Below are 15,549 nucleotides of genomic sequence, written 5' to 3'. Positions count from 1 at the left end.
CCTGTTGTCCCATCTTGCTTGTCAAGTCAGTCAAGTCATAAAATTTGTATAGCGCACTACATACCCAGAGGGTTTCAAGGCGCTTAGGAAGGGGAGGAGGATTATTTGTCAAATATCCACGTTTTAAGCTGCTTTCTGAACGCTAGGTGATTCTGGGTGAGGCGAAGGTAAGCGGGGAGTGAGTTCCATGTTTTGGCAGCCAGGTATGAAAAGGATCTGCCTCCCATGGTGGTCTTGTTGATGCGAGGTACAGTGGCGAAGGCTTGGCTGGAAGAGCGAAGTTGGCGGGAGGGGGTGTAGAAGGAAAGTCGAGAGTTGAGGCAATCTGGTCCGATGTCGTAGAGTGATTTGTGTGCGTGGGTTAGTAGTCGGAAAGTGATCCTCTTATTGACAGGTAGCCAGTGGAGGTCTTTAAGGTGATCAGAGATGTGTTCGTTGCGTGGGATGTCTAATATGAGCCTGGCTGAGGCGTTTTGGATTCGTTGTAGTTTCTTCTGGAGTTTAGCGGTGGTGCCTGCGTAGAGGGTGTTTCCGTAGTCCAGTCGGCTAGTGACTAGAGCGTGGGTGACTGTTTTCCTTGTTTCGGAGGGGATCCAGCGAAATGTTTTTCTGAGCATGCGAAGAATGTTAAAGCAGGAAGATGATACGGCGTTGACTTGTCTGTTCATTGAGAGTGAAGAATCCAGGATGACGCCCAGGTTCCGTGCGTGGTCTGTCGGGATGGGTGCTTTTCCGAGGGCTTCCGGCCACCAGGAGTCGTCCCATGCAGAGGGGGATGTACCTAAGATGAGGACTTCTGTTTTGTCTGAGTTCAGTTTCAGACGGCTTTGTTTCATCCATTCGGCGACTTCTTTCATTCCTTCGTGTAGGTTAGTTTTGGCGGTGCTGGGGTCCTTGGTGAGAGAGAGGATCAGTTGAGTGTCGTCCGCGTAAGAGATGATGTTGAGGTTGTGTTGGCGGGCGATGGCCGCGAGGGGGCTCATGTATACGTTGAAGAGGGTGGGACTGAGTGAGGATCCTTGAGGTACGCCGCAAATGATTTCAGAGGCCTCGGACTTGAATGGTGGGAGGCGGACTCTCTGGGTTCTTCCAGTGAGGAACGAGGTGATCCATTCCAGTGCTTTTCCTTGGATTCCGATGTTTCTGAGGCGTTGTAAAAGGGTGTTGTGGCAGACTGTGTCGAAGGCTGCGGATAGGTCGAGGAGGATGAGGGCGACTGTGTCTCCATTGTCCAGTAGAGTTCGAATGTCGTCTGTTGCTGCGATGAGGGCGGTCTCAGTGCTGTGTTTGGCTCGGAAGCCAGATTGTGAGGGGTCGAGTGATTTGTTGGCTTCGAGGAAGGCGGCGAGCTGGTTGTTGACGGCTTTCTCGATGACTTTGGCCGGGAATGGAAGAAGCGAGATGGGGCGGTAGTTTTTGAGTTCGGTGGGGTCTGCTGTTGGTTTTTTCAGAAGGGCGGTGAGTTCAGCGTGTTTCCAGTCTTCTGGGAAGGTAGCGGAGTTGAAGGAGCAGTTGATGACGTCTCGGAGGTGCGGTGCTATGATGGAGTCTGCTTTGTTGAAGATGTGGTGAGGGCATGGGTCTGTGGGGGATCCGGAGTGGATGGAATTCATCAGGCGGATGGTGTCCTCAGTGGAGATTGGGTTCCAGGCGTTAAGGGTGTTTACGGGGGGAAGATGGTCAGCAGATGGTAGGGTGGGTTGGCTTCCGGGTTGGTTGTCAAAGCTGTTGTGGATGTCAGCAATCTTGTTGTGGAAAAAAGAGGCTAGGGAGTCGCAGAGGGTTTGAGAGGGGGTGATGTCGTTGGAGTTGGCCGAGGGGTTGGAAAATTCCTTGACGATGTTGAAAAGTTCCTTGCTGTTGTGGGCGTTGTTGTCAAGTCGATCCTTGAATGCTGTTTTCTTGGCTTTTCGGATCAGTTGGTGGTGAGTACGGGTGGCGCTTTTGAAGGCGTCCTTGTTGCTGGTGGATGGGTCTTTTTTCCAGGCCTTTTCAAGGGAGCGGCAAAGTTTCTTGGACTTCTTGAGATCATCGTTGAACCATGAGGCCTTCTTGTTGCCAAGTTTGTGTTGGCGTTTTTTCAGTGGTGCTAAGGTGTCGGCGGTGTTGGATAACCAAATGGTGAGGTTGGAGGCGGCTTCGTTGGCGTTAGAAGAGGGGGCTGGGGAGGTTTGAAGGAGCGATGTGGAGATCTGATCCGTGGTGATTTTGTTCCAGTTTCTTTGTAGAGTTGGTTGGAGGTGGTTGGTGGGTTTCGGCTTGTTGTAGGTGAAGTGAACGCAACTGTGGTCAGTCCAGAGGAGATCCGTAGTGTGGCTGAAGGAGACATGGTTGCTGGAGGTGAAGATGGGGTCGAGTGTGTGACCTGCGATGTGGGTGGGAGAAGTGACCAGTTGTTTAAGTCCGAGGTTGGCGAGGTTGTCTAAGAGGGTGGCGGAGTTGCGGTCGTTGATCTTTTCGAGGTGAAAGTTGAGGTCTCCCAGAAGGATGTAGTCTTTGGAGGGGAGCGCGTGTGGGGTGATGAAGTCCGTGATGTCTTCACTGAATTTTGCGCAGGGTCCTGGTGGTCTGTAGAGGAGGGTGCCTCTGAGTGTGGTCTTGGGGTCGATGTGGATCTGGAAGTGAAGGTGTTCGGAGTTAGCGAGGTTGGCGTCGGAGCTGGTAGAGATGCGGATGGATTTCTTATGGACGATAGCGATTCCTCCTCCTGTGTGGTCGGTGCGGTCCTTGCGTGTGATCTTATAGTCATCTGGGATAGCGATGGCGATGTCAGGGGCGGAGGAAGCGTTCATCCATGTTTCCGTTAGGAAGGCGACGTCAGGAGAGATGGTGTCTAGTAGGGTCCAAAGGTCAATGGCGTGCCTGTGGACCGAGCGGGTGTTGAGAAGGATGCATTGTAGGTGGTTGGGGTCGGGAATCTGTGGTGTGGTCGTAGCGGAGATGTTGTTGGTGCCGCTAAATTTGCAGGAGAAGCAGGAGAAAGGTCCATGGGTGCGTCCAGGAGCGGCTTGGACGCAGTTGGGGGCGCGGCCGGGGTTAAGGGCTAGGAGGGTGGCGGCATCGTAGGTAATGCGGGAGGACTGGACAGCGCGAGGGGCAGGGGGTCTGGCGCTGGGCGCGGTCCAGGCGCGGACGGGCGTAGACGGGCTTACCTTTGGCGCACCTTCGGCGCGGGTTGGGCGCGGTCGCTGCGCGTGAACGCTGCGCACGGGAACTACTGTCATATATGGATAGTGGAAGGGGAGGGGCGAGGGCGTCTCAGCTGGGAGGCGGGGCGGGCTTCTGACGACGACAGACAACAAACAAAATGGAGGCGGAGGGGGGGAGTACAGCCAAACACGCAAAGCACAGTGAAACAATTCCTAAAATGCACTTTAACAATGCAGGCAAGCGGAGCGCCGATCTGGCAGGTAGCAAGCACAGACAAAGTGGAATTCTGACAAATAAAGCGGCACAGCGCGCAAAACAGTCCCAATTCGGCACAACAAGCTATGCAAAGCGCGATTGAGCCCAGCAGCGATCAGGCAGGCGGCAGGCACAGAAAGGAATCACTTTAGAGAGGCAAAGCGCTGAAAACGAGGCAAAGCGCTAAAAACGATACCAGGTCTTTCAGGGGACGCTGGGGAGCGACCACTCAGCTCGAGGGAGGAGAGCAAGTTAGTGGTAACACTGCTGTTGAAATAGCTAATGACAGAGAGTTTTAAACAACCACTGACACACTTATCAATGACCTTTGCAAATTAAGATGTCGTAAAACATTCTGGAGCGTTACAACATGTTGGACCCAGTTCACTAAGGTTTGTCCTCATTACACAGCACCAAAGCAGCATTGGTGTCCATTTTAGACAACATAAGACATATTACTGACAAAGGTGGCCGAGCACATCTAATTTAGCTTGACCTCCACCACTTCCGAAATAACGTCCCACGGTATTAGTCTCTCTCATCTTTTTCAGTTTGACATAAAAAACAAAACCCAGCGTAGATCACTTTCTATTTGACAGATCACATGCACATTTCTAAATTGCCTTCTTTCAGTCCACTTTTAATAAAGTCGTTCGTGCTATCACCCACCCCCATCAAGAGTTACTGCTCAGCCCTATTTTGCTGATCATTTGTGTAGATGTCCTAGCTCATCTTATTCTATGGTTTGAGTTCACAATGAAGTCCTATGCTTGTGAACTCAGCTAACAGTGTGGGTGATTCTACTGTCCATCAGAACCAGATTAAGGAATACATAGATGCCATATCAAATTGGATGAATCTCACTTCTTTACTATTAAAAATGGATTAAACAGAAGTGTTTCATGTATTCTCCAGTACATGTAGTATGGAATGTGGGTTTCACTTAGGAACAAGAGCTTTCTCCTAAGAATCCAAGTCAAAGTCTCATCCTCTATATTATTTCCTACATTAATCTACCCACAAGTCATCCATCCATCCTGTAAGAGGTGCGCCCGCTGCTGTGAAGATCCACTTAACTGTTCTGCAACTACTGGTGACCGCGACCTGAAGTGTCAGTAAAGTTATGAAAAAAACGAAACCTTAACTTCACTCGTACTTTACGTCATGCTCGCCATCAGTTCAGAACACCCAAGTGGATTGTCACAGCAGCAGGCACACGGCTTGCAGGATGAATGGATGGCTTGAGCTTAGGTCGATATGGCCCGAGACCCATTACAAAAGCGAGTTGGTGCCCATTATAATCTCCAGAGCAGTCTCTGATTTGAGGCCCCACCAGCCCTGCTGGACACAGTGGCTGGACTTCATGTTCTATGCAGTTGTCCTTTGGGAGCTAGGCCCTACTTCAGTCTCTCAGGAGGCCAGCTGCCCTTTGACCTCAGGCAGACCTACATCTTCTCTTGTCAATATTGCAGGCTTCAGGTTAATCTCCCCTCACCTATGGCAAACGTGCTGTACCAGACACGAACACTAAATCCCAGGATGTCATGGAGTACTCTGCAGAGTACCCCTTTACCTGGGTGAAGACAAAAAGGGCAGGTCCTCCTGGAAAGAGTTTACACATGAAGAGAATCTGGAAAATAATCTACTGATTTGCCTACTCCTGCCAACCATCAGCCATAATGGCAGAGTGAGATCATAATGTGCATGCCAGCCAGCAAATTTTCTGCTCCATTTCTAGTGCATCCCACTCTCAATCCTTCCGCCCCGCCTGGAACTGTTCCCTCCATCCAGGGCCACCAACAATATACTTCCTTGTCTGGGAGGACTGAACTACAACGTGTACTGTGATTCACTGAAGCGTATAAAGGTGGCAATGCCCACTTGCGCACGCATAGATCTCAACTGAGTCAACCGGAACGTCATATGGACATCTGTATAATGCAGTTTGGTGCTCTCCAGGCAGTAAATCTCTTTCCACCCACAAAAAAACACACTCTAGAGAGAAACGTCTTCTTAGAGTTACAAATACATACACATATACTGAGGCACACAAAATGAGTCCATCTTGTATCGAAGGCAGTAGCCAAAATAGTAATCAAAGGTAGTCCGTTTAAAGTATTCCTTTATCTTTATTTTCTTATTCTTTTCTTCTCAAACTGCTATACAAAACACTGGCCAGACCGCCTCCATCGCATAACAATCAGATTACTGGAGATGCTTTGTCTACGCACCCAACTGAGCTTCTAGATCTCTCACCTGCTGCCACCCCCTATGTTATAGTTCTATCAAACGTCCCTCCTCTAAATCAGAAGGACCTGGAATTCTGGACTTCTCTTAAAAACAAGTCTCTAAACTGGGGTAAGATCAGGGTTGACTAAACATCTTTTCGCAGACCTAAAAATGCCTAAAAGAATCAAATGGATGGGTAGATCACAGAAATTGCTACCAGGGGACTGCATTGTTTTGTCCTTTAAGACACCAAAACTTGTGGAGACCGTACTAAACAGAACTAGGCCACTTCGCATTACCGTAGACTCGATATCTGCACTACCTTTGGGCTATTTTTACCAACCAAATTTAAGGGGCTTCACACAATGGCCTACCCCGTGAAGTATCCACACATTTTCCCCGTATATGAGTGTTTGGATAAATTGAACCACACTAAGAAAAATAAGTTATCGATTGTATTGGGTGGAGATTTTAATATTGCACTGGCCGCTCACAGGATGAGAAAATATGTGGCATGAACAGTTTAGATGGTTCAAGTAAAACTCACTTCCCACACAATAGTTATGGTGATAAGATAAATGAATTAATTTATACATTAGATCTAGCTTTCTGTAACGAAATATCAGTACCATATGAACCTATTAAATGTAATTTTAATGGTTGTAGCAATCCTAGTATTACTGATGTTTTAATTCAAATAATTTGATCCCTGAAGCTTTTCATTTTAAAACTCACTCCATTCCACTAAGCGACCATTATCCCCCAATCGGTTGAACTAACAAAGTCTGTATTAAAGATAACAAAGTCCCTCTGACGACTTCCTGCGGAGACTTAGAGCTTGCCACAACTAATGGCTTTTAACTGCGTTGGGACAAGATTATCCCAGAGGACGTTCTCGGTATATTAATAAGAGAAGTGTGGAAAGAATTTAAGTCTTGTCTGGATGACCGTGCAAAGCCAGAAGACATCATTAACTCTTTCCTAGAGATAAGCAAGAAGGTGAAAGACAACTTGCAGTCGACAATAAAAATGAAGAAGATTAAAAATGGTTGTTTTGACTCACACTGTACAAATGCAAACAAAAAACTTAAAGAGGCACTCCGTAGAAATCCTAGGGACTTAAACGAGGCTAGCAGACTAAATGATAACACCTTCCGGAGGTTAGTACATTCTACTCCATTGTGTGAAGATGCCGGTCCTGGCATTGTGGTTGCAATCCCTGAGGACAATTGGATCAAGCACTTTTCTGCTATTTATGCCGCACACAACCCCCTTGATCCACCTACTGCTAATGATGGTATTATGGACTCTTACCAGTCATCAAATATTGCCCCTTTTACTCTAGATGAGGTGATTGAGGAAATAACTTCTAGTAAAGGGGGAAAAGCACCTGGCCACGATGTCATCCCGGTGGATCTGTACAAAGCAAACATACCACTGTGGGGGCCCATTTTAACTATTGTTTTAAAAGCCTGCTGTATGTCAGCATTTCTCCCTACTTGGGGGGGGTTCTATAATAGTCCCCATTTATAAAAAAAGGGGATCGACACAATCCTGCCAACGACAGGCCAATCTTGCTGCTTGACTCCCTAGGTATAATAGTTGGCAGAATAATTTTAAATAGATTAGAAGATTAGGCTGTTAGTAAAGGTGTGCTCTCCGATTTTCAATATGTTTTTCGTACTGGAGTGGGGTCGATTGAACAGAGTCCTAATCTGTCCTTCCTCATAGGGAAGTACACGAAAACCAAAGACACTAATTTGTATTTGGGATTTGTCTACCTTTCATCTACCTTTGATTGTGTTAGCCACTCCAAACTCTAGGCAATAATGGGCGAGATGGGAGTGGACTCCCAGATAATTTCCTTCCTAAGGTATCTCTATTCAGGTGCCAAAGCTAGGATTAGACATGGAACCCATGGCGAATGCGCTAAGCATAGACCGAGGGGTGAGGCAGGGTTGTGTCCTTACACCTTTTTTGTTCTCACTTTACATAAATAACGTGGGCACTGCCCTGGTCCTGCAACCAATGGACCTGGCACAGGTGGGACACCGCTCTGTGCCCGTCCTCCTCTATGCTGACGACGCGGTACTGATGGTGCGCACTCCAAACTCAATGCAGCTGGTACTTAACAACTTTGTTAATTACATACAGGATCGTGACCTCCATGTAAATCAGGCTAAAACTTTTGTAATGAAGTGTTGGAGAAAAAAGGCCAGCTCACGAGTAATGAGAATTAAGGACACCGTTATTGAACACACCAATACCTTCTCATATCTTGGTGTGTTATTTGACAAAGGCGATCCCTGGAATCAAGCTATCAAAACAAGGTCATTACTTTTTAGAAGTGCCTGTATGGCATTATGTAAATTTGCTCTGAGATTGGGTACTAACCCCCCTAAGGAAATGCTGACCATTTATAAGGCCCGGTGTGTCATCAAAGCAATCTATGTGCAGGCATTTGGGGACACGTAAACTGCAAGCTGATTCAACTAGTGAAAAATTAAGTTTTTAAGGAACCTTCTCACTACTCCTAAATCTGCATCATCTTTTGTCTGTGATGCAGAGTTGGGACTACCGTTTCTTACAAATTTAATCATGATTCAACCCATACTGTTGTGGCATAAAGTATGGACATCTGAGTACACTGTTATAAAATCAAGTTGTTATTAGGGACTGCCTAAACGCTACTCATTATGCACAAATTACCTGGTTAAAATATGTAGAGAGTTTCTGTAAGGACCTAGGTCATCCAGAATATTTCAATAACCCTGAAAGTCTTGTGAAACTGAATAGGAAAGACGTAAAAACTGACTGCTTAGTACTCCTGGACAGGATGCCAGAAGAATTCGGAAAATCCTCTGTTCAAAGGAATCAGTTAATTTTAACTAGTTACGACATCCAATTATATATTAGACCGGTCACACACCAAGAGCATAGATGTTTTAACACGTTTTGGAATGGACATTTTTCTCCGCATGGTTACATTCCCTAAAGTAAATGATTGGTTCTCCACCTTATCCAATTGTCCATGCTATAATGCTTCTACACGGACAACATTGCATGTTGTTCTCTTTTGTACATTGTATAAAAAATGGAAGAAGCATTCTATATTATGTTATCTTAAACAACTAGATTTTTATCAATGTCGTCCAGCTTATCTATTCCTGCAGTCCCTACCAACAATCAACATTTGCTTAAGAATGTCATCTTTTTTGTGGAGTGTCATTTATGCTAGGAAGTCTGCTTTATGAATTTCATGATGATCTATATGAATTTTATGAAATAGATATCTGTTTGGGTGAGCATGCCAGGATCGTATGGCCGGCCCAGTTTCTTGAGGTTCTTACTTTCCTGCTGCTCTATGACAATGTATCATTTTTAATGATTATAAGTTACTCATTTTTTTATTGATTGTCAAGCAGGCATATGGAAAGGTCTATCTTTTTGCAACTGCGTGTTGATCTGCATGTGTTTGGAATTCTGTGTTATGATATCGTCTTATCTTTTATATTTGTTGCATTATGCTTTTATGGTCCGATATTTTTTGACCGAATGAAGATCACATTGATTGATTGACTCCCTGAATGCCGTATGCGTGCCTTGTACTAAACAAAGAAAATAAATGGTCTGAAAATATAAATATTCTCTATCTGATTTGAGAAATTGTTTTATAGGCTTTCTCAGTAGGATTTAGATTAATGGCAACTATGTGTTTATATGTAGGCCTGTTGTGCAGTGTTTTCATTGAGTTATAAAGTTGAGCCAGCACGTGCTGAGATATTCTTTGCTAGTAGCTACTGTGACAGTATCCACATAGGGCTTGGTAAATTTGGGATGAGTTACTTTAGGGCCAATTTAGCAAGTAGTTATGCTAATCGTGGGTCTTAAAATGGCTAATCAAACCGTTTCTGCACTGAATCCCTTCTACTAATTTACAGTGGATTAAAGTGTTACCTTTAAAATCCCAAGCGTTGGACCGTTGATCCATGAATCATTACGTGAATCAAGTTGGCAATCTCCTGTGCGAAGTATGAAAGCATGCAATTAAGAAACAATGTCCTGAAAGGTAAAAGTCAATAGACAATTAATCATAGCATGCACATAGCATTACTTGGGTGGACAAGAAGGAGGTAACTCGTAGTTTTTTTTCAAAAGGAAGTTATTCAGCTTTATGTGGAGACATTCATTTCATGGTCGGATACAGTTAGAAAAACAGCACTGCAAAAAAAAAAAAAAAGTATGAAAGCAGCCTTTGCATTGAACACTAAGTTGACAAAACACGTTATTTTTCTTTGGAATTTCTCCTAGGATTGGTTTCAAGGACTCGCACTTTTCATCCCCGTAGTTTCAGAAGTTGAAATGTATGTTTGTTTCTGTGTGGTTGGCCATCCTACAATCTGTAGGTTGTGAAACGTAGTTGATGGTCCAAAATGACACCTGCAAATGCTTTTCATCTCAGGCTATTTTCAAGACAATGAACATGAGGAATGATTTACTGAGAAAGCAGTGTGAGTAATGGGAACCTTTACTTTAAGTCCTGTAAGCTGCACTGTAGTGATTGCTTTTTTGTGGGACTGTCTTCAGTTTAAGATAAAGTTAATGTTCTTGTAGTTTTTCTACTTTACGATTAATCACAGAATAAAGTTTTATTTTTTCTGAAGGATAACTATGATTTCTGATGGACTGTACCCTACATACCTTCAGGTTCACCGGAAGGCATATTTTTCAAAAGATGATTTATTCTGTTGTTTAAAGCTGAATTCTCTAAATCATGGTTTGAAAACAGCTAAATATCAGGTAACGCAATTAATCTCATAGTCGGATCTTTACATAGCATATTTAAAAGTCCTAAATTGTACATGTTCACAGAAAATTAATAATTGACATGAGTATACGGGAAAAAAAACAGTTATGCATTTGCTGATTTGCCAATATTTATATGTGAGCATAATGTAAAATAGTAACATTGCTTAATTTACTGCAGAATCTGAATGCAGCAATCTGTGAAAAGAAGCTTGAACGTAAAGAAGCCAAGCAAAACATTTTAACGCTGAAGAAAAAAAGTGCACATGAAAGTGAAGCCCTGAAGAAGGCAATTAAAGTTCTAAAAAAGAGAGCAGATCACTTTGAAGATGCTAAAGAAAATGTAACTTCGCAGATTAGAGAAATGGCAAGTATATGCACTTGAATATATCTGTATTTCAAAGATCAAAGTGCATGGTGATGCATTAAATATTGCTTTATTGATTGAAAACTTTATTCGGCGGAGAATACAACCATTAGAGCATACATAAATGTATATACATTCAGTAAAATGCATAAAAGTACATAACATGAATTAAAACATAGGAGATGGGCCACTATTCCATTCATGTTTGTGGGAAATTCATTAACCTTACATGTGTACCTTGCCCACAACCAGGTGTTTCCTCAATTATCAAGCAATGTAATAAATGATAGCACATAATATCCGATATATTCACACTTTAAGTAAAGTGCATGGTGCCCCTTGAGCACACAGCAGCACGAAGGAATAGACTTGTACAAGTACACGTCTCTTCATCTGATAATCGTTAAAGATAATGATAGGCTGAAGTGCAGTGCCTTAGAAACCTAAGTCTCATGAATGAGACTAAAAAGATATTAGTATAAAATTTATAAAAATCACAGAAGAAAAGAAATGGTACCAATGACTGTTCTGAAACATTGTTGTACGGGCAGGCACTGAGAGCTAGGGTATGCTGGTGCCCTTAAGGGAGCAAAAGATACACAAATGATGGATGGAAAGCGAAACACAGCAAACATTCACCCCCAGTTGAGAGATCTGGGTTGAATCGCTTGTTCTTTTGCTCACCATGACACCCCAGTTTAGACCCAGCCATATGCTAAGCAGTCTTGACTATGCTCCTCGTGAGAACAGTCCAGCCTGAACTGCCAAGCCGGGTCCTCCTTGGACCAGAAACAAACATCCTGGGACAGGTTTTAGGGTATCACCCCTCATCATCCAGGCTAGCTTGAATCCAGTGGCACAGGTAGCCCGGGATTCATGTCTGGGCATGCCCGGCACACTCAGGGCAAGAATGCAAAAGACACTCTAATGAATGACTGAATGCGGGACACATTAACCATTAACCCCCAATCGAGATCTGAGCTGAATCCGTCATGCTTTTGCTCACCATGCCACCCAGAGATATCTTGAGGATTTTGAGGGCCTTGGGCCAAACACATTTTGGGGGCTCCTGTTCTGAACTGTTTTGAATTTAAGATCCAATTTCATGCCCTCTTTGGCCTGGTCACTGACAGTGCACTGGCACATTGGTACACATTCTAAATGTATTTATTCAGGGATTGTGATGTGTGTTTTCAATATTGTAACATAGCAGCAGCTCATTAATATTACTGCAAATAATATCTGTGACACCCTCCCATTTCTCACATGTTAGGTCCTGTTTTTATCTAAAATAAACTTTTTTTATGGATGTTTCATGTAACAAACGCAACATTTCTCTGCAAAATGTCTGTAATAGACTCTCACACAATCACCACATTAAAAATAAATTAAAGGAAAACGATATCTAAAACAATATGTTTAAGAAATATTCAAGGTCATGAGGGCCAGGCTCTCTGCAGAACAAGGCTGGTTCTATCAGGGCGCCCTCTGAAAAGCTGGGTCCCTTGGCCAGAGCCCACTTTGCGAATGCCTTAAAATGTCTCCAATGCTACCGCAGTTTAGACCCAGCCATAGTCTTGAAACATCTCCCCTTGGAAGCAGTCCAGCCCGAGCTGCTGAGCCAGGTCCTTTCAGGACCCCAAACAAGCATTTTGGGACCGATAGTGGGGTATCACCTCCCATCAGCCAGGCTTGAATCCAGTGGCACAGTGAGCCCGGGACCCATGTCTTGGTATACCCATCTCACTTAAGGTGAGAAAGCAAAATGCGCACCAATTATGGACAGAATGCAGACCACATCAAACATTCAACCCCAGTGAAGAGATCTGGGTTGAATCCATCTGTCTTTTGCTCACCATGCCACCCCAGTTTACACCCAGCCATATGAAAATCGGTCTTGTCCCTGATCCTTATGTGAACAGTCCAGCCCGAAATGCCAAGCCAGTCCACCCAAACTGCTAAACTGGTGTGGCATGGTGAGCAGAAAAGTGATGGATTTAACCCATATCTCTGTACTGGGGGTCAAGAGATGTGACCTTTATGTTTTCTGGCCGCTTTGTATTACACAAAGAGTGAATAATCTATTGTTCTCTTGTGGTATATTGAAAAACGATAGTGTCCACCAACAGCATGAGGCAGGTTTTTGTGACACTGTTCATGGTTGCTTCTGGTGCATTAAGGGATCTGCCCTAGCCATCAGAGATTATCAATGGCAGCAGAAATCCTAGCCCTGGCATCTGGGCCCTTGCACACCTCCGGTAGGCCCTGTTATGCTTCACCCTGGCTTAAACCCTGTAGTGCTGCTGATTCAGCCACCCAACTTGTCACCCCACCCTTTCCCAACTCATCACTGAGTTGAAAAAGGAAAGCGTGAAAATGCAGGGACTGAAACCTGGTACCTGCAACTGTGCATGTTTGAGGTTTTGGCTTCATGCTCCAGCCCTCAAAGCAAAAAGGAACAGGAGTCCAAACAAGACCTGTGCAGACACCAAGGTAAGTCAAAAAATATTTAAATGTTGTGTGCATTTGGGTTAGGGTGTGTGTGTGGTGTGATTGGTGTGGTGTGGTGTGTGTGGTGTGTGTGTGTGTTTGGGAGTGAGCCAGTGAAGGTGTGAGTAGGAATGGGTGATAGGAAAAATGAATGAGTGAGAATGACAGAGTAACTGAATGCTACTCCGTGTCTGACTGAATGAGCCACAGTGTGAGAGTTGGACTTTGTGAGACTTACTGAATGAATGAAAGCGAGCCAGACTAAGTGATTCACAGTCAGATTAAGTGAATTGCAATCAGTGGGACTATGTAGGAATGAGTGTCTCAGAGTGCGAATGATTGGAAGGGACTGCGACTGAGTGACTCAAAGTCAGATAAAGTGAAAATGAGTTGTGACTGAGTGGATGAGAATGAGAGAGACTGCGTGACTAAGTGAAAGAAACACAATGTGAGACGTAAGACTGTTTGCAAGGATGTGTGAGCAAACCGCCCAAACCGTCTAAGAAGTCGCCACTCACTGGAATTTGAACCAAGTATTATACCCTACCACGTTTAAAGAGTACCAGCGACCGCTGAATGCTTGTCAACGCCGGTTTTGTCTCCAGGTCTGCACCAATATCAAGAGGGCCATCTCCAGACATCACCAACTTTGAATGCCAGATTATTGTAGTCGCCAGGCGAGGGCAACTGTGTTGAGGATGAGAACAACAGGGAGGGAGATCTGAAAGAGAAAACAGGATATTCAGAAGGTGTCCTCAGATTATTACCCATCTAAGCTCTCCTTAAGAATTGGACAGGGGGCATCCCTGCCAAGAGTGAAAGTGGGAGATTTCCTGTTTTTAACAACTATTTGAGCGAGTGGCTGTTGGTAGAGAAGCCGAGCCCAGCCCGTAAACTCGGGCCCATACCCCAATTTTTGAAGGACAGCAAACGTATAAGGCCACTCGATGGTATCAAAAGCATCAAAAGCAGAAGCAGCGTCGAGGGAGACAATGACAGCGTCCAATCTAATCGTGTCAGCATGGCACAGAACTCCATGGAGCCTGCGCAGGTTGAGGAAGGTGTTTCTAGCGGGCATAATCTTGACTGGTCTAGATGGACCAGACGGGCATTGACCCCAAGCAGCCGGGAGCCAAGGACCTTCGCGAGGATTTTCGCTTCCCAGTTGAGCAGCAAGTTGGTTCTGAAAGAGGAGCACTTGTTACTCGGCTTGCCCACTTTGTAGATGACTACGATATCAGCAAGCCGTTGGTCCTCAGGCAGTATCCCCCTGTTGGACCCGGCCCTTTTTGGCATGTTCACCCCGAGACTTTTTGCTTTTTTTCTAGCCTGTTTCTGGAACCTGGTGGTGGTGATTTTAGGCCTCTGCGCACTTTTTCACTGTGGTACAGTGTAAAGTGCTTGAGCTCTCTGTGTATGTGTGGTGAGTGGCCTGCCCTCCCATAGGAATGAATGGGGAAAATGTATGCCCATGGTAGTTCCTGAAGTGTGGGGAGTGCAGGGTCGAGTTTGGTATGTGCAAACTCGTGAGATTGAATGCTGCGTAATGGTATATGCGGCATGAATGTGTCTAGTCTAGAAGTGCCACTTTTAGAAGTTGGCATATTTGTGTAATTTGTGTCTGGCGTGTGATTGGCTGGTAAACCTGGTCCAGGAGTGCCTGGGCCTGCTTGTGGATTAACTGTCTGGTTTGAGGGTGACAGGGGCTGGGGAGCCCCAGGAGGTTGTCTGAGTCAGCCCGTGGATGAAAGGCTGCATCTGCTGCCATGGAAGTGGGAGGAGATGGCAGCTGGGAGTGACCAGGGCTGTGCCTGCCTGACCACAATGCTGGCTCCACCTCCCGCTGGGCGACTGTCACCTCTGTCCCTGACACTGAAGAGAGTTCCCTAAAACCAGTTCTAGCTGGTTCTCACACTGCCTGCACAAAGACTTCAAATACTTTTCTCTGTATAAGAAGGGGCTGTGTCCCCTTCCGATTTGTTCTTGTTTTCTGACTTGAATCCTGCCAGGGGCGTGCTGCTGCTTGGGCCCAGGGGAATCCCTGGGCCCTGCCCAGCCCCTGGACACCTGATGAACTTTCCTTTTCTGGGAGCTGCTGTGCTCCACCTTAGGTCCTGGACTGCTGAGGTCCTAGACCCCTGAAGGGCTCTGCTGGATTTGTGGACTTTTACTGTTCCCTAGCGCTGGGAGTGCTTTGCTCTCACCCCTAGCTGCGCTTTATTTCAGCCTTTAGCGCTAGGAGCGCTTTATTT

General features: G+C 45.3%; 1 protein-coding gene across 7 annotated transcripts in view; it reads left to right on the top strand.

Annotated features, from left to right (window-relative positions):
* Positions 1-15,549, top strand: part of ODF2L (outer dense fiber of sperm tails 2 like) — a 319,588-nt gene that overhangs the window by 117,045 nt on the left and 186,994 nt on the right. For all 7 annotated transcript variants that reach the window (XM_086954112.1, XM_086954108.1, XM_086954099.1 and 4 more), the window contains exon 7: positions 10,622-10,807. In XM_086954112.1, the coding sequence (XP_086810238.1) occupies positions 10,622-10,807 (186 nt within the window). The remainder of the gene's footprint in view (positions 1-10,621; positions 10,808-15,549) is intronic.

This window comes from Lissotriton vulgaris, chromosome 1_1 (genome assembly GCF_964263255.1).
Source record: "Lissotriton vulgaris chromosome 1_1, aLisVul1.2, whole genome shotgun sequence".
Classification (NCBI taxonomy): Eukaryota; Metazoa; Chordata; class Amphibia; order Caudata; family Salamandridae; genus Lissotriton; species Lissotriton vulgaris.
This window is presented reverse-complemented; position numbering and strand designations above follow the sequence as displayed.